We start from the raw sequence: 20,600 nt of genomic DNA, 5'->3' as shown, positions 1-20,600 counted from the left end.
GAGCATTAACAAGCATTGCAAGGCATAATTTCAAGCATATACAGTAGATCCTAAGGTTAGCTTACAATACAAAGCATGAACAAAAAGATGCTTACTAAGCCAGAGGCCTAGAAGCCTAAGAAATGAGAATTGATCATACAACCTTCCTCCATGGACTGGATACAGGATAAGAGAGAGAACAAAGGCATTTAATTCCATTTATAACATCTGACATCAACCCAAGACCAACTACCTTTGACCAATCAAACGATACCAATTTGACAGTGTAACTTGACAACCCAAGGCCCAATCTCAACAGGGTGTCACAGCATTTAAAGGCTTGTGTGGGGGATGAGACCAATGTAAATACTTGTATTTTATTTCACCTTTATTTATTTAAGTAGGCAAGTCAGTTAAGAATAAATTCTTATTTACAATGACGGCCTATCAAAAGGCAAAAGGCCTCCTGCCGGGACGGGGGCTGGGATTAAAGAAAAAAAAAAAAATCTATATAGGACAAAACACACATCACGACGAGACAACACAACACTACATGAAGAGAGACCTAAGACAACAACATAGCAAGGCTGCAACACATGACAACACAGCATGGTAGCAACACAACATGGTAGCAGCGCAAAACATGGTACAAACATTATTGGGAACAGACAACAGCACAAAGGGCAAGAAGGTAGAGACACCAATACATCATAAAAAGCAGTCACAACTGTCAGTAAGACAACTGGCATAACGGGTGTTGTACGTGGAGGATGAGGGCTGCAGTAGATATTTAAATAAGACAGAATTCCTTAGAGGACAATAAAAAGCCTTTGCATAATGGAGTAATTCAGAGTTCCCCCTGTACAAATACCACAGAGATCAAACATCCATATAGATAGCATCAGAGTTATCCTCCGTGAACAAGTTTCAGATGGATACAAAACATGGATACTATAGTATTATTCAACCATATTCGATATTCATTGCTCTGGATACTGTAACAGGGAGATACATTTTGGCCCCTCAGAGGGGGAAGGACTGACTTGTCCTTTGGCATTGTCCTTTGTTCCTGGACAATTTGCCATGCAACTCCAGGTGACAGAGAGGACATATATTAGGGCCGAGCCTACAGTAAAGTGTAGTAAAGTTCGAGGTACAGAGGAAAAATCCTTCCAGAAGCGTTTGGTTAAGCTGCCTAGCTCTATATGCTTATAGCTCTCATCACTAGCAAACACAGCTTGCTCATGTTAGCCTGAAAAAAGACAAGGGCTGTCATTTCAGGGGTATAATTACATGGCATAAGTATTGTGCTAATAGACATTTACAGAGCTGTCAGATAGCAGAGGGCTGTCGGGACCATTGTTCCTCATCACACCGTAGCCTTTGATGTGACGTCACTAGGAGAAGGGGGAAAAACAGCACAACATTAAGCCAAAATCTTTTGTCTCTGGAAACTAATAAACTATGACAGGCTGTTAGAAGAATAATGCGTCTTAACATGCCTCTGATGTGCCTGGTGAATATAATGGCACCCCTTGCCCCTCAAACTCCCTTTCTGTCTCTCTCACTTTCTCTCTTAAAAAAGTCTAAGCGGGGGGGGGGGGGGGGGGGGGGGGCAACAAAAATGGCAAAAAAAAAATACGAATCATAAGGAATAAAGTTGTGAAGTGTTTGTCATATATCAAAGATGTATAAGAAAGCTCTGGAAATATTATATATATTTTTTTTTTATTTAACCACTTATTTTTGTTGACATCTCCATACTTCTGTTTATATGGGTTACATTCAGACGAGTCCTGGGACACTTGTGGGGGTCGTAGAGCAAAACGGAGAACATTGTGTCCGTGAGAGTCCTCCCTTTCCGTAGAGTGGTGTCGTGACGTTGTATTAGTTAATGTGATGACTGTTGCTCATCGAATGATTAAAGGTTTGTACTTGTGTGATTAACTGAATCAAGCAATTATTAACTCATTAACCTGGGGCGCCATGGGAAAATTAGTTTTATTGAGTTTTTATTTCCCAAATTAACTCAAAGAATATCAGAATATCGTTTTTACAACAGCCTTTAATTAATCAGTTACCTCTACAATCTTGTTCTGAACGTCGCATAATCCGGGAATCTGCACGGACCCGGGTCTCACCAATGAGTTCGTACCACACCAATCTTAGTTGAGTATTTATTTACTAGAAAGCTAAAATGATGATAAAAGATACACATACACAACACACAGTCTAGGCTATTTATTATAACTTAGTATAATGGGCCAACACGCTATGGTGCGTGTCACCCAAAATGGTGATTTAAAACAGAGAGAAAAAAGAAAGTACACGAGAGAAATATACATTTGGGTGAATTTGTCAGCTATGCTTATTCTAACCCTAGACTTGCCCCAAACTGCCGCTCTTATGGGTCAGAATATAATAATGTAATTCCGTGGGGAAGGTCTCCGTGGATTCTCCGTGTGGACCGTTCAGGCTGCTCAATGATGCACTTCTTCGGGGCAACTCTCTGGTCGTCCTCACAATGTCAGTGTCCTTTTGGCTTAGGAGTCTGTTCCCTCGCCCTTGATGCACGACATTTGCAATAAGGAGCGTGTTATCGATATAAAGCCACCTGAGTCAGCTCTCTGTACTCATCCTGAGAAGTGTGTTAAAGTTCTGTTATAAGTGATTCCGGCTATACGCACCAGGTCTCCAGTACGCCTTCCCAGCCCAGTACGTCCTGTATTAACTCCCCGTACTCATCCTGAGAAGTGTGTTAAAGTTCCGGTACAATGGATCCCGGCTATACGCACCAGGTCTCCAGTGCGCCTTCACAGCCCAGTACGTCCTGTGCCAGCTCCTCACACTTGCCGTGCGAAGTGTGTTAAAGTTCCGGTACAATTGATGCCGGCTCTACGCAACGTGTCTACAGTGCTCCTTCACAGCCCAGTACGTCCTGTGCCAGCTCGTCGCACTTGCCGGGCGAGGTTTGTCATCGAACCGGTACCATTGATGCCGGCTATACGCACCAGGTCCCCAGTACGTCTTCCCAGTCAGGTACGTCCTGCACCTGCTCCCCGCACTCGCCCTGAAGTGCGTGTCACTAGTCCGGTGCCACCTGTACTGGCCCCACGCATCAGGCCTCCAGGACGCCTCCCCAGTCCAGTACGTCCTGTGCCTGCTCCCCGCACTCGCCCTGAAGAGCATGTCACCAGCCCAGTACCACCAGTGCCGGCCCCACTCACCAGGCTTCCTGCGAAGATCCTCCGTCTAGAGCTTCCTGCGAAGTTTAGAGCTTCCTGCGACATTTCACAGTCCGGAACCTCCTGAGACGGTCCACGGTCCGGAACCTCCTGCGACGGTCAACAGTCCGGAACCTCCAGCTCCATGGCCGGAGCTTTCCCCTGTGCCGATGTCCAGTACAAGCACGGCGTATGGTCCAGCTCCATGGCATATAAAACTGAGATATAAAACAATTTTTTTGTGAAGAATCAACAACAAGTGGGACACAATCATGAAGTGGATCGACATTTATTGGATATTTCAAACTTTTTTAACAAATCAAAAACGGAAAAATTGGGCGTGCAAAATTATTCAGCCCCCTTAAGTTAATACTTTGTAGCGCCACCTTTTGCTGCGATTACAGCTGTTAGTCGCTTGGGGTATGTCTCTATCAGTTTTGCACATCGAGAGACTGAAATTTTTTCCCATTCCTCCTTGCAAAACAGCTCGAGCTCAGTGAGGTTGGATGGAGAGCATTTGTGAACAGCAGTTTTCAGTTCTTTCCACAGATTCTCGATTGGATTCAGGTCTGGACTTTGACTTGGCCATTCTAACACCTGGATATGTTTATTTTTGAACCATTCCATTGTAGATTTTGCTTTATGTTTTGGATCATTGTCTTGTTGGAAGACAAATCTCCGTCCCAGTCTCAGGTCTTTTGCAGACTCCATCAGGTTTTCTTTCAGAATGGTCCTGTATTTGGCTCCATCCATCTTCCCATCAATTTTAACCATCTTCCCTGTCCCTGCTGAAGAAAAGCAGGCCCAAACCATGATGCTGCCACCACCATGTTTGACAGTGGGGATGGTGTGTTCAAGGTGCTGAGCTGTGTTGCTTTTACGCCAAACATAACGTTTTGCATTGTTGCCAAAAAGTTCAATTTTGGTTTCATCAGAGCACCTTCTTCCACATGTTTGGTGTGTCTCCCAGGTGGCTTGTGGCAAACTTTAAACAACACTTTTTATGGATATCTTTAAGAAATGGCTTTCTTCTTGCCACTCTTCCATAAAGGCCAGATTTGTGCAATATACGACTGATTGTTGTCCTATGGACAGTCTCCCACCTCAGCTGTAGATCTCTGCAGTTCATCCAGAGTGATCATGGGCCTCTTGGCTGCATCTCTGATCAGTCTTCTCCTTGTATGAGCTGAAAGTTTAGAGGGACGGCCAGGTCTTGGTAGATTTGCAGTGGTCTGATACTCCTTCCATTTCAATATTATCGCTTGCGCAGTGCTCCTTGGGATGTTTAAAGCTTGGGAAATCTTTTTGTATCCAAATCCGGCTTTAAACTTCTTCACAACAGTATCTCGGACCTGCCTGGTGTGTTCCTTGTTCTTCATGATGCTCTCTGCGCTTTTAACAGACCTCTGAGACTATCACAGTGCAGGTGCATTTATACGGAGACTTGATTACACACAGGTGGATTGTATTTATCCTCATTAGTCATTTAGGTCAACATTGGATCATTCAGAGATCCTCACTGAACTTCTGGAGAGAGTTTGCTGCACTGAAAGTAAAGGGGCTGAATAATTTTGCACGCTCAATTTTACCGTTTTTGATTTGTTAAAAAAGTTTGAAATATCCAATAAATGTCGTTGCACTTCATGATTGTGTCCCACTTGTTGTTGATTCTTCACAAAAAAATACAGTTTTATATCTTTATGTTTGAAGCCTGAAATGTGGCAAAAGGTCGCAAAGTTCAAGGGGGCCGAATACTTTCGCAAGGCACTGTAAATTATATTTATATCCACTGATTCTTGAAGAAAATAACTTATGAACCCAAAACATAAACGTGTTTTTTTCCAATGTTTGTATCCATTGTAAATGTAAACAAACACTGTATAGCCTCATAACATGGTTAAAACAATTAATTTGGATATTATGGATGAGTCGGTCCTTGCATCAAAACAATTTGGCTAATCTACATTTCCATATTTCAAAGTCCTATTCTTGAAGATCAAGGGGTATAACATTTATTGGAATGACTGGAATTCTGATAGACTTTGGTTTTTAATGTAAGGATATAATTTAATCATATTATGTAGTAGAAAGCGATGGGTTAGAACAAGCCTACATAACCAACCCATAAAGTAACATTTAACATCCATATATGGCCAGCTACGTAAACTTTAACATTGATTTATCCTGCAATAGATGTTGTTCAATTGGAAACATACATGTTTGTATTCTTCTTATGCCTCTTAAGGGGAAAGTAATTGAATGTAATCAGATTACGAGTTTGGGTAATACAACATTTATGTTACAGATTATAATTTTGGACAGGCAACTAATAACTTTCTAAATGTAATGGATTACATTTAGAAAGTAACCTACCCAATCCTGTATTTTTTTTAATAATCGTAGGTATATGATCACACTGGTTATATATAATTTGTTTTATTACTTGTGAGGCACAGCTGAGTGAGCATAATAATTTGTTTTTTTAAATGTTACTGGACTGATGGCCTGCATCTGATGGTCAGTCTGCGGGGGAGGGAGCAGAAGTAACCCTGCCTCTCACCCGTCTCAGTCCCCCCGCTCTCCTTCCCTCCGCCGAGAAAAGGGGACACAGTCTTCCAGCTGATGACAAAACTCACGTCGCACTGCACTATTTCTGTCTCATGCACCAATTAATGGTGTTACTCTTATGACCAGAGAAAGTGAAATATTCCTCAATATTAAAAAAGACAAGCAGCTAACAATAACAGCGTAAGCCTATCGTAACACTTTGCTATACTCTTTCATTGCTGCTGCAGTGCTGGTTGTAGCGTGAGTGGATGTAGGGATAATGTGCATTTTATGACTTATAAAATATGGAACAAAGTGTTGACAGTGCTGAATAACAACTTAACACATTAACACATTAGCTTGGCTGTATTCATTGAGTCTCCCTCTAGTCATGGTTTTAAAAGTTTTGAATCTCACAGTATCAACTTTGCTGTGTTCTCAGGGCTTCTTTTTAAAACCTATGGCTCGAGCAAATTGTTCAGACACGATGACCATTCTGAAATGGTTGAAAATGGGAACACTTTGCCTTCCCGGTGCTAGGGCTTCTGAATCAAGTGCACATACCACTAACAGGGAAGAAAGGCTTTATTGCTGTTGTTTTTTACAGAAATGTTTGATGATCGACTACGAATGCCTTGGAGGTCAACCAGTTCATCGCGATTGACCGGTTGGTGACCACTGAACTACCATTTAGGAAATAGTTCATCAGTGTTTCTAAGCTGTTCTGTGTGTCTTTGTTTGGCCGTTACGAGGGCTGGCACATTACACTGTGTTAGAGCAGGGAGAGGGGGTTAGACAGGGACCACAGTAGAGGAGTGATGAGAGCTTTTACCAGGCCTCTAATGGATCAGTTGTAGCCCACATGTGAAATGTGCCCCGTGCATCACCACTCACAATGAGCCATGCTCTTTGTGTATCCCAAACAACCGTGGAAAGGGAAATGCCGTAATGTTGCTGCTTACCATGTGTGATTTGACCCCCCGTCCCCGTAGGGTGGAAATATATTGTTGGATATATAAATAGGTTGTAAAGTACAGCCTTTAATGCGCTGAATTCCAATTGTACCATTGATTATAAAGAACCCTGTGTGAAGAAAGCCCTCTTTAGAATAGTAACCATTAAACAAGCAGTGGGTGATGTGGAACTCTATTCTTTACAACTCTCCCACACACATTCAGACTTCACTGTTAGTGCCTATACAGACTATGTGATCTCCAGTGGGCTGGCAGCACAGAATGCTGCTTATTGAGGAAGAGGGTAAACTTTAAAGATTCAAGCCTCTCAATAATTCACAAAGAAATAGGAGAATAGCAGCCGTGGCCGGGAGACTCGAGGCAAACAGACCACGAGAGAGGTGACTGGGGATCCAAAAGTAAAGGATTGGAGAAACAGAACATTTACTTTGGGTCAGAGACGAGTGAGACCACCTCATAAGCAATTAGTCTGAGTACAATGCATGCTACTGAGTGTCGATCCATCATGTAACAAAAAAAAACATCACCTACTGGATATTAGAGAAATGTCACAGGTCTGTACTAACAACAGCATTGTATTAACACCTACTCACTGAATAGTAAACAGTACATCACATTTGAATAATAAACATTGTTCTAAGTACAAGTCATCTTCTTTCCTATTATCCTGCTGAGGGTGAAACAGACTGATTTTGTAAAGCTCCACCCAACAATAAACAAAATCCTTGCTCAGTGAATGACTTTGCGCTCACCCATAACGTTAGTTAATCACCCTGCATGAGGGCAGACAATGTAGGGTATCCTGTTGATCAGCTCTCTCTGGCTTCAGCAGCACATCATCATTTCCCCTCATACTCAGACAACTGTGAGCCCAACAATCTGGGCTTTATCCTCACGCACTGAGTAAAGAACTCGCTCACTAAATTCTCAAAGCAGGGCTTTTCAGACTCGAGGCATTGGGGTGCATCAGTGGGGGTGCATCTGTGGGGGTGCATTTGTGGGGGTGCAGAAGGCAACCACATGTTTAAGTCATTCAGTGATGTAGGTATTATGTCAAATTTTTATGCCAGGGTATTAAATTCTCTCTAATTGATATCAAACACTATGGCAGCATGACACACTTTCACACTGCGCCCATGTCAGTTTTTATGCTTGGCAAAGCAACAATGGGAGCCATCATAACATAGGGGATTTCATTAGTTCTACAGAGCTAATGTTGTGGAACAGCAGCTCTGAATTTGAATGATAAATGCTTTTCCCACTATTTGACATTTCTATTTGAAATCATCAGTCTCAAGAAAAAAGGTACTTTTCAGAAAATATTTTGCTGTCTACATTAAACAAATTCCAATATGTACCTGCAAAGCTTCTCTCTCTGTCACGCTTGATATCATCATCCTTATATTAATGGTCTCATTTTATGCACATCCACAAATTCCGTCCGTGAAGGACATTTGGAGCAATTAGAATGCTACTCTTTAATCTATTTATAACCGTTACTCCACAAGCATGACAGCAAATTTCAAAGGCTATCAGGATTTAGATTTGTGTTAATCTCCATGGTGTGCGCAATCACCTTGTCCATTGTAATGGGGTGTTAAAAATGTGATGGGACAAGCGTTGAGAAGGAGACAGATCTGTAGCGAGAGATCTCAGCTCTAGGTAATTAATATCTGCAGAAGGCCCTGGCTGTGGCTTAGATGACACTGATGAATGCTGCAGTAGTAATAGTAGCAGCACAGTTAACACTGGGGAGTGATGATGTGTCTGTGTCACAGCCTGCATCTAGTCTTCTTCAACTCTCCTGAGGGTTGAGAATGTTGTGTGTGTGTGCAATACATACAGGAAAGAGTGGACCTCAGGCTGAAATATTGGTGAAAGCAAACCTAAACTAAGCCCTCTTGCAATTCCTTTATGACTTCCCTGATCCCTCATACTGAGGTCGACATTTAATGACTGTCTAGACAGGTAGACACTTGGTTCTTGGATTGAATTGAGAAAAAGTCTATACATCTTTGAAATAGACTTAGAACACATCTGCATACTGCATCTGCATCTGCATAGGTGTTCAGTACTGTAATAAACTCTAACCTATTACATCTATAAACAGTTAATTTATTAATCATAACCTCATATCATATCATCATTCTGAACAGTCATAACCTCATTGCATCTGCAAAAACCTGAGCCTTACTTATGATTCAGTAGAATACCAATTGGTTTAATAATTTATTTACTAGCTAATTAAATGGTAACACAGAATAAACATACTCACCTAATACTTTAAAAACAGGTCCCTAGCCGAATGACAATAACATGTCTGCTTGTTACAAAAGAGATGGAGAGGGGGCAGAGAGGGACAGAGACATTTAATCTTGGCACATGTAGAAACTACTCTCGCGTACAGTAATCATATACACAAATTCACTCAACTGTGTCCTACCACCTTTCAGCATGGGAGATGAGAACTGTATCGTTGGCTGTCGATTCTGCTGAGGACGACAGCAGCTTATTCATAGAGGTTTCTGCCATGTGTCTCTCAGTGTGTCTCCTCTGCTGTAATGGAGACATCTGTTGGTGTGACACCAAAGGGGAGGGAGAGGAGGGCAGAAACATTTCCTACTCTAACTCTTTAATCAGCCGTTTGATTTCCCACTACTACACGGCTCCCTGGGGGCTGCAGCTGGGAAGGGAGGACTCCCAGTTGGTCATAACTACAGGGGGGCAGGTATAATTTTATTACCAATCTTAATATTCCCACCCTGCCAATATACTCTGTATGTAATTATCCTCAATGTGTTCTGATGGGCAGAGCACTAAACAAATTCTCTCTGCATTTCACAACAGATACTCAGGCCAAAGGGGAGAGATGCATTTTTCATCTGGTCATGTAAAATTGAGGAGACTTCTTAGACTTGGTTAGTAGAGGGTTGGAGAGGGCTGCAGAGCAGAGGGATACCCCAGCCAAAACAAGTTATCACCTCCACCAAGTCAGTATGCGTGGAATATTTCACATGGCAAAGAAAAGCCATCCACTCAAATGTCAACTGAGAGCATTAAGGCCCACACATATACACATACTGCCTACACACTTTACAGATGTGTGTTAAACCACAGTCTCATAGGTAACACTCTGTGATCAGAGAGTGAAAACAGCCCTTGAAGACTAATCGAAAGGTCTGGTGAATTACTCTGATTTTAAGTACATGTGAGTCTTGCTCTATACGAGTTCTCTGATGAAACATTACCCTTAAACAAAGATCAATAGTCTTGTCCCTGGGAAGAGAGGTTCAATCTGAGAGAGCCCCACCACAGTCCTGCTGTGATGTATTGATATTTATGTGGTTGGGTTAAACATTTAATTCCAATGGTCAACTGCTCAATAAATGCTATTAAGGAGAAGTAACTTTAGACTGCAGCCGGCACGGTCTCATCAATGAGGGTTCGTCTACTCTAGACTGATGAGTAGAGTGAGTCTCTCCAGAGCACCACATTACATTACCACTGATGCCATAGGCTGCCATGCTCCCTGCTTCCCTGCATCCTGTCATTACTGCTGATTTAGTTGCCATGAATCAGTTATGAGTTGTAACCCTCATTATTAATATTATTGATTTACTCTCATACAATTCTTAATACATGATAAATTGCAAATTGAGCCTACCATAATAGGTTAGAGGTTAAGTCAATACTAAGTTTATTAGCAATACCTTATTTTACTCAGTGACATGTCAGTCCAAAGGCATGTGATTAGTGTAGCCACCACTGCCACTAGTGATAATCCTTTATCCACTTTGGCTCTGTGCGTTAATACCTATTGATCCTTGACTGATAAAGTGGCAATGGTCATTGATGAGATAGGATGTCATTCAAACCCATTACAGCTGTCACTGATGACAGAGATCAGGACCACATTTCCAGTTGTTTCCCTCCTCTTTCCCCCCTATTTTCTTTCTCTTATGGGGCAGAATAACCAAGGACATTACCTCAGCATCTGTTGCCTGAGGCCCCACCATCAGCTAATCTGCCTCTGTGTTTACTGTGGTGCCATTACTTGTAATAGCAAAACAATCAGGCTTTATGGCCCTCTAAGATGAAGTACAATGGAATGGAGGCTGCATGTCATTTAATTCTTAGGGGATTGTCTCTGCCTGCAGCATCCCCATTGTACAGGCTCAACAAATATGAAATGGTGGTATGATAATGGCAATAACTGGGCTCAGTGGAGCCAGTGATAAAGTAAGAATTCAATGGATGACCTAGGGCAGCTGGACTCACACTCTGCATCTCATTGATTTTACTCCAGAGAGAGAAGACTGGCTGGCTGGCTGCTTCATCATATTGGAAATGTTAGTGTGGGAGAAATCAGTGTGCTATTTTTATTATAACCTATGCTTGCTCACTGAACCTTAAGGCATTTCTTAAGGAGGTGGTTTGTAATTTAAGTTGTATGTGTTGAAATTTGATTGGTATTTGATTAATAATGGTTCAACAGCCGGAGGACAAAACTTGGTTTGTTTGGCCTTCAATATGGTGTTAATAAGTCTGAACCACATTCCAAGAGACGAACCTTTATAAAACCATTGTTTCTCTACGCTTGCAGAGAGTCTTGTTAGGCTATGAGAGATATCTAGAGGAGAAGCTCTTGAATGCAGTGTCACAAGCAAATCATTTTCTCTTTATCAGTTCTGTGCTGTTCCTGTAGCATTAATGTAAACAATAAATGATAGTATTTAAGTGACACATGGTATTGTTTACTATTGGCCCCCTTGAGCAGTTGTTGAAGTGCTGAGACAGCCAGGTAAGATAATGATTTAACACAGTATTACAGCCGGGAGAGTTATATACAGAGTTGTGTACAGGTTTATGAGGACATCCTGGGATAAATCATAGTTGCTGCACACTTTAACACCGACTTAAACCACATGTGGTACATCAAATACACAAAACGACTTCCTGCAAAGTATGCCACACTGCACAATGGTGTCAGGAAGTACAATGATGTATAGTACACAACATGAAGAGAGCTAAAGTGAATCCTTAGTAAATAGACAGACACTAAAACCCCTGCCGCTGTCAGTCTTATTGAGTTTGATTGCTGGGGGAGAGCATCGTCTACTTTCAGCACTAATACCCAAATGTCTTCTGGCAGGCAGGGAGAGGGGTTGAAATTAAATTGCCTTCCAAAGTGTACTTTTCCTTAATGCCTCGTGTCGGGCGGCAGAGGGCTGTAAAACTGTTAGCTTTAATGTCGATTTTCATATGCAGCCATGAGAAGAAAGGGAAATAAAGAGCAGTGATTATACCATTTGAATGGGTTCTGGAATGCTTAAACGTTTTATGTTGTGACAGCGTAATGCTCCCGTGCTCAGTCTCTGCACACTCAACCCCCACAGTGGTTGTCTCAGGTTCAGCATTCTACACTGTCCCTTTTATTCCCATGTCTTGGGGAGCAGGAGGAGGAGGAGGTAGTGACTGGTCGACTGCAGGAGAGCAGGAGTGTGAGCTGAGCTGAGAGCTTTGTTTGAAATGTTTCCACCTGCGTGTTGACACAACCTAACAGCTCATTTCCACTTCGACTGTTCCTCCAAATCATATTAATGAGTAAAGGATTGAGTCAGACATACTAAACAGTTGGGATCCTCCACAGGGTCCTTGTCTTTGCTCTCTGTTTTCGAAGCTGGCTGTCACACTTAGCCTACTAGTGCTTAAGTCTCTGTAGACACAGGCAATTTAACAGCTTTGTTATCCTCAAAATATTCACTAATGTTGTTATTTAGAAACAGCAATCAGATGCAACACATTCTTGGTATCATCACACCTACAGATGTAGGGTCTTAATTTGAGACAGGTTGCTACAGCAGGAAAATAATCATGCAGCAACAGGAAATATGAATTATTATGTGGATTATAATTCATGTACATTTTTGTAGGGGGTGATGCATTTTTCATATGGAAAAACTTCAGAAGCCTTTTAAAACCTCAAATACATTACAAGTTTTACATGCATTGCAGTAAAGTTCCCCTGCAACAGGGTGATCAAATTAAGATCCTACATCTGTACAGTAGATCTCTGAGTTATTTTTAATTTTTTTTTATTTCACCTTTATTTAACCAGATAGGCCAGTTGAGAACAAGTTCTAATTTACAACTGCAACCTGGCCAAGATACAGATTTATGAGGACATCCTGGGATAAATCATAGTTACACATGGGATAAACAAACAGTCAATAACACAATATAAAAATCTATGTACAGAGTGAGCAAATGAAGTGAGGAGTTAAGGCAATAAATAGGCCAATAGTGACGAAGTAATTACAATTTAGCAATTTACACTGGAGTGATATACAGTATATCACAAAAGTGAGTACACCCCTCACATTTTTGTAAATATTTGAGTGTATATTTTCATGTGACAACACTGAATAAATGACACTTTGCTACAATGTAAAGTAGTGAGTGTACAGCTTGTATAACAGTGTAAATTTGCTGTCCCCTCAAAATAACTCAACACACAGCCATTAATGTCTAAACCGCTGGCAACAAAAGTGAGTACACCCCTAAGTGAAAATGTCCAAATTGGGCCCAATTAGCCGGTGTCATGTGACTCGTTAGTGTTACAAGGTCTCAGGTGTGAATGTGGAGCAGGTGTGTTAAATTTGGTATCATCGCTCTCACACTCCCTCATACTGACTGGTCACTGGAAGTTCAACATGGCACCTCATGGCAAATAACTCTCTGAGGATCTGAAAAAAATTATTGTTGTTCTACATAAAGATGGCCTGGGCTATAAGAAGATTGCCAAGACCCTGAAACTGAGCTGCAGCACGGTGGCCAAGACCATACAGCGGTTTAACTGGACAGGTTCCACTCAGAACAGGCCTCGCCATGGTCGACCAAAGAAGTTGAGTGCACGTGCTCAGCGGCAAACAGTTTGCTGAAGACAAGCAGACTAAGGACATGGATTACTGGAACCATGTCCTGTGGTCTGATGAGACCAAGAAACTTATTTGGTTCAGATGGTGTCAAGCGTGTGTGGCGGCGACCAGGTGAGGAGTACAAAGACAAGTGTGTCTTGCCTACAGTCAAGCGTGGTGGTGGGAGTGTCATGGTCTGGGGCTGCATGAGTGCTGCCAGCACTGGGGAGCTACAGTTCATTGAGGGAACCATGAATGCCAACATGTACTGTGACATACTGAAGCAGAGCATGATCCCCTCCCTTTGGAGATTGGGCCGCAGGGCAGTATTCCAACATGATAACGACCCCAAACACACCTCCAAGACGACCACTGCCTTGCTAAATAAGCTGAGGGTAAAGGTGATTGACTGGCCAAGCATGTCTCCAGACCTAAATCCTATTGAGCATTTGTGGGGCATCCTCAAACGGAAGGTGGAGGAGTGAAAGGTCTCTAACATTCACCAGGTCCGTGATGTCGTCATGGAGGAGTGGAAGAGGACTCCAGTGGCAACCTGTGAAGCTCTGGTAAACTCCATGTTCCATGACTGGAACGAATTGCAAAAATCGCTGAAGTTGGAGACTTTTATCTCCCTCACCAACTTCAAACATCTGCTATCTGAGCAGCTAACCGATCGCTGCAGCTGTACATAGTCTATCTGTAAATAGCCCACCCAATTTTACCTACCTCATCCCCATACTGTTTTTATTTATTTACTTTTCTGCTCTTTTGCACACCAATATCTCTACCTGTACATGACCATCTGTCACTCCAGTGTTAATCTGCAAAATTGTAATTATTCGCCTACCTCATGCCTTTTGCACACAATGTATATAGACTCTCTTTTTTCTACTGTGTTATTGACTTGTTAATTGTTTACTCCATGTGTAACTCTGTGTTGTCTGTTCACACTGCTATGCTTTATCTTGGCCAGGTCGCAGTTGCAAATTAGTATTTGTTCTCAACTAGCCTACCTGGTTAAATAAACGTGAAATAAATAAAGAGGGTTAAGGCAGTGCTGGATAATGATGGTGGCCACACAAAATATTGACACTTTGGGCCCAATTTGGACATTTTCACTTAGGGGTGTACTCACTTTTGTTGTTAGCGGTTTAGACATTAATGGCTGTGTGTTGAGTTATTTTGAGGGGACAGCAAATATACACTGTTATACAAGCTGTACACTCATTGTAGCAAAGTGTCCTTTCTTCAGTGTTGTCACATGAAAAGATATACTCAAATATTTACAAAAATGTGAGGGGTGTACTCACTTTTGTGATATACTGTATGTGCAGACGAGGACGTGCAAGAAAAAATACTGGTGTGCAAAAGACCAGGAAAACAAGAACAAATATGGGGATGAGGTAGGTAGTTGGTTGGATGGGCTATTTACAGATGGGCTGTCTACAGCTGTTGCGATCGGTAAGCTGCTCTGACAGCTGACGCTTAAGGTTAGTGAGGGAGATATGTCCACAACTTCAGTGATTTTTGCAATTCGTTCCAGTCATTGGCAGCAGAGAACTGGAAGGAAAGGCGGCCAAAGAAGGTGTTGGCTTTGGGGATGACCAGTGAAATATACCTGCTGGTGAGCGTGCTACGGGTGGGTGTTGCTATGGTGACAAGTGAGCTGATATAAGGCAGGACTTTACCTAGCATAGACTTAGATGACATGGAGTCAGTGGGTTTGGCGCTGAATATGTAGCGAGAACCAGCCAACGAGAGCATACAGGTCGCAGTGGTGGATAGTATATTGGGCTTTGATGACAAAACGGATGGCACTGTGATAGACTGCATCCAAATTGCTGAGTACAGTGTTGGAAGCAATTTTGTAAATGACATCGCCGAAGTCAAGGATCTGTAGGATAGTCAGTTTTACGAGGGTATGTTTGGCAGCATAAGTGAAGGATGCTTTGTTGCAAAATAGGAAGCCCGATTCTAGATTTACCTTTGGATTGGAGATGCTTAATGTGAGTCTGGAAGGAGAGTTTGCAGTCTAGCCAGACACCTAGGCATTTAGAGTTGTCCACATGGACAGATGGATATACTGTAGGTCTGTAACAGTTTGGGTCTGGAGTGTCTCCCCCTTTGAAGAGGAGGATGACCGCGGCAGCTTTCCAATCTTTATTAAACTCGGACGATATGAAAGAGTGGTTGAACAGACTAGTAATAGGGTTTGCAACAGTACTGACGGATAATTTCAGGAAGAGAGGGTCCAGATTGTCTAGCCCAGCTGATTTGTAGGGATCCAGATTTTGCAGCTCTTTCAGAACATCAGCTGTCTGGATTTGGGTGAAGTATTTGAATGCTTTCTTTTACACCACCTCTGTCTGTCACCATTATTTTAATTTAGGTCCAGTGTTAAAAGTATATTTTTGCTTCCATGGTGTATTTTCAAAAAAATGCAAGGTTTTGGTGTTATCTGCACTGGACCTCAAGAACATAATTTGTGGGCCTGCGCTCCGACAGACAGAAAGGCCTGTTATATAGCGCTCATTAAGGACATGGTTAGCTCAATCCATCATCCACGCCAACTAATGATTGCTACCATACATCCCATGTAGGACCATCCGTTTAAGGACAGGGACGCAGAGGAAGTTGAAGCCCATTCATCTTGGTGCGCTGGACTCACAGCGCTTTGGCAACTGGTACAGAGACAATTCTTCTCCCCACTATCACATTAAAGTACCAGCTCTGAAATGGAACTGATCTACAACTCTACTTTTACCCCGTACCCCAAACCTAAATCTCCGTGCCATAGCTGTGTGTGTGTGTGTAGACTTTGCAGCACACAAACTCATTAGCGATTGCAGACATGTCACAATCTATTTGCAGATGTACTTTTAAACTGCAATTAATTGCAGCAGATGGAGTGGAATATTTATAACTCAAGTAGAAAACTGATGAAAACAGCCCTGCTCGACCCAATTACAGTACATTCTTCATACACAACATGTACTCTGTGTGTGTGTGTGTGTGTGTGTGTGTGTGTGTGTGTGTGTGTCTACACTCCGTTGGTTTACTGTATGTATAATAAAAGTGAAATGGTAGCACTGAGAACAACTAATTCCACTTCGAACAACCATGGTGAAAAAAATCACAAAGAGAAATAATATCAAACCGGTCATCACTGATTAAATCCCCTCCCTCCCTCCCTCCCTCTAGCCTTCGTGCTGAGTTGTGCCTTCCCTAGGGAGCCAGCCAACGGGGAGGTATCTGTGACTCACCTCCATGCTGGGGGAGAGGCCTACTTTCAGTGTCTGACCGGCTACCAGCTGCAAGGCCCCACCATGCTCGCCTGTCGCAACGCCACTACACCTTACTGGAGTGGCAAGGAGCCAAAATGCCTGGGTAAGAGACAACAACACTGCTTCCTTCCTGCCAAACACACACACATACACATAGACACATATGCACAGACACACTCACCGACTTCAGCTCATCAACTTCCAGGATCCATTCATCTGCTTACTGAGAACCAATGGGAAATTATAGTAACCCCTCAGAGAACACCACAGAGACTGACAACTGAGGAAAATAACATTTCAGCTGAATGATTAAAGTAATTAAACTCAGTTTAAATGGACTGGGTGTTATTTGGCACCAACTGCCCAGAGGTTAATTGGGGTTTATTGTGTGCTCTATTTGGTAGGCCTATCAGGTGTCTGGCTTACTGCTGTGCGACTTTAATTCTCTCTCTGTAACCCGTATCCCCTGCTATTCAAGCTGTTTAATATAAATCCAGGGTTAGGGGCAATAGTGCAGTTGTAAACAAACATGCCCTTGTTACTTCAGCGACAAACATGTCTAGCCTACTCTTCTTCACAAAGAGTGTTTCCCACAATAGTTGCATAGTATGGGGAAATAGTACACGTTCATATATGAATAGCAGGCCTGTGCCCTGTGGTACACATTTGTCATAAGTCATGTCATAAGAAAATAAAATGTTTTGGTCGCACTCGCACACCGATTCATTCCCTCCACACTACATATTACTCTGTTCCATTCATGGATTTGTTCATTAAATGTTACTACAAAAATTTATCATGGTAAGCAATTAAATCGATATGATTAAGCTAAAATCAAAGTAAACGCTTACCTTGTTTCCCTTGCATACTATCAAGGGGGTATTTTTTTCCGGGGGGCGCAAGGTGTGTGAAACAGGTGTGTTCGAAAGTTCAATATTTAAACCAGAGCCATATATTTTGTATTTGTCTAATTCTAGACATACAGTTACATAGCATTATTTAAACATTCCCCATGTACTATTAATGGGGTGCTAACATAAAGAAGTTAAGAATGTAAGCTCTCTCCACAGCTAGGTTTAAACGTTGATATTTTTGGATAGCTCATATGGTTGGTACATTATCAAGGATGGTGGTCACGTGTGTCTGCAAGCAGAGGATCAGTAGTTCCAGTCCGGGATGGGGACAGAGACTGTGACAATATACTGTTAGCGGCACAGTCACGGTTTCACTGGTGCCGTGACCCGGATCTACAGTTGTGCTCAGCTCAACACTATGGTCGTTGTGGAATAAATGTTATGGGTGAATGTAGCACATGGGGATGTGTGAAACGTGCACCACCTAATTGCTAACTTTTCGGTGGCGCCAACTGATAAAGCGCTTTTGGAGGGCGGTCACGTGTGCTATGAAAGCAGAAGTCCTAGGTGTGAGCTTCGGTGTGAGCTGAATCAGGAGGAAGTGGTACTTGCTAAAAGAAGCATGACATCTGTTATACTAGCATGGCTTCTATAGAATTTTGAGGTGTCATGTAAATGCATGATAATGCCCATTCTAGTCATTCGTGTATTACACTAATATGATTGCCATAGAATGTTGTAGGGCAGTGATATTCAAAAAGCAGGGACCCCATTTTCTTAATAATCACATTAACAAATAACCTTCAATTCAATACATTTACTCAATAAAATTGTACTTTTCAAATGTCTTTCTCAAAAGCGTTTTGTGTGTTGTCCCGTATATTATTATTTTGTTTTTGTGTTTTGGTTTATATGCCAACCCCACTGTGACCCTGACTTTGAATACCACTTTGTGTAGGGTCATGTAAATGCATCATAATGCAGAAACCTCAATGGCCCAACTCTTTCAATACATGGCTCTGGTTTAAACCAACCCTGAGACAAATGCTGAATTGCGATTGGACAATATCAGGCGCATGAGCAAAATCGGGACATTCCAAGGATCCCACCTAAAACAAAAATGTCCTGTTGTAGCCAGACATGGAAGGGTGTGGCTATACCTCCTGCTGTATGGTCAAATTGCTGTCAGGAATTATGATATAGTTTATGTTGTTAGTGTTCTGACTTATGTTGCTCTTCGTCCTGTTTATAATGTGTAAATCTTGTAAGTGGGCCTAATTTAAGGCAACTATTTATATCCACTTTGCAAATAATAGCACTCAGCACGGCGGCCTACCTCACAACATGTAACGCCCATGCCTCCCTGTATAGTAATGATACAAGCTACTTCCCACTGGGCACAGACGTCAGTTGAACATCTAGATTTGATTTACATTTGAGTTGTCAACTAATATGAATTCAACATGAAATCCCCCCAAAATTCACCATGTCATTGGATTTAGGTTAAAAGTTGGGTGAAAAATGATTAAAATCTTTTACGTTGATTACTTTTCGCAATCAGTTTTCCACTCTGATTCAGCGTCATCACATATATTTTTATTTGTTGAACTGACATTGATTCAAACAGTTTTTGCCCAGTGGGTTAGGCCTAAGGTGAGCTTTTACAACATGTCAGTCTAGCATCCTCATTTAGGCCCAAAGTTGATTGGTTGTGCTGAGAGGCCTGGTCTGTTAGTGTCTGATTACCAGTATGGGGAGAGGGAGCAGTGCTATGGAGACAAGACCGGGCTAAACCAGCCCATTTGGACCTGGCTACACTACACTAATTAGTAGTGGGCTGCATGACTATCCTTCACCTGCTCTCAATTAGCATTGTATTTTCTGCCAGCCTCACTCTCACTCCCTACAGCTGTTCTGCACTGATACTGTTCTGCTGCTCTGCTCTCCTCACTAGTTGATCACACACAGATACAGTCAGTCAGTCAGCCAGTCCCATAGAGATAGATAGAGAGCTCCAGTGGCCAAGAGACCATTTTAGCATGGGCAGCACCATTGAGGACTTTCACGCTTTTGAAGTAGTCAACTGGGTGGGAATTCCTATGGGTAAAGGAAGGATCACATAATTCCATCCAGGTCATCAGGAGGGCTCAGCCAATTAATTATATTCATGAGCAAACATTCCATACCTGCAGGTGGCAGTAGATCGACAACTTTGGCTTTATATCTGTTCAAACAACACACTCCAGGTGGCAGTATGCACCAAAATAGTAGAAGAAGAAAATTGACAACTTCAGAATGTAGATGGCCTCAGTTGCATTGCCCATGCTCTCACAGACGCCATAATGTGACAGATACAATGTTGGTCCTTTAGCTATCTCTATGGTCAGCACAGGGATGGAAATGTTCTTCCTCCAATCCCCATGTACTGTGGTATTACTCAGCAAAGAGAGAGAGCAGAAAACAAATATTGTTTTTGAAATTAAGGGACATTAAAGCGGTTTTGTGTCTTTCTTTTTCTCTCTGAGTTTTACCCTTCCCTCCCTCTCTGTCGATCTCATTCTCGCTCTTATCCAATCCATTTTCAATGCAGCTTCCTGTGGTGGGATGATCAAAAATGCCACGTTGGGCCGTATTGTCTCTCCTGGTTTCCCTGGCAACTACAGCAACAACTTGACTTGCCATTGGGTCCTGGAGGCTCCTGAAGGCCACCGGCTTCATGTTCACTTTGAGAAAGTGGCTTTGGCTGAGGATGATGACAGGTAGAGTACAGAGAGAGAGAGAGAGAATTTTTACAGGGACAGTGCACATTAATCAACGTTTC

At 42.3% G+C, this 20,600-nt stretch overlaps 1 protein-coding gene across 2 annotated transcripts in view; it reads left to right on the top strand.

Moving 5' to 3' along the window:
- LOC110537244 (seizure protein 6 homolog) overlaps positions 1 to 20,600 on the top strand; it is a 236,034-nt gene that overhangs the window by 178,581 nt on the left and 36,853 nt on the right. For both annotated transcript variants that reach the window (XM_021623135.3, XM_090192059.1), the window contains exons 5-6: positions 16,843 to 17,028; positions 20,370 to 20,538. In XM_021623135.3, the coding sequence (XP_021478810.3) occupies positions 16,843 to 17,028; positions 20,370 to 20,538 (355 nt within the window). The remainder of the gene's footprint in view (positions 1 to 16,842; positions 17,029 to 20,369; positions 20,539 to 20,600) is intronic.

The sequence above is a fragment of the Oncorhynchus mykiss genome, chromosome 12, assembly GCF_057628025.1.
Source record: "Oncorhynchus mykiss isolate SJ-2025 chromosome 12, ASM5762802v1, whole genome shotgun sequence".
In the NCBI taxonomy this organism is placed as follows: Eukaryota; Metazoa; Chordata; class Actinopteri; order Salmoniformes; family Salmonidae; genus Oncorhynchus; species Oncorhynchus mykiss.
The sequence above is the reverse complement of the archived record's forward strand: the minus strand, read 5'-3'. Positions and strand labels throughout refer to the sequence as shown.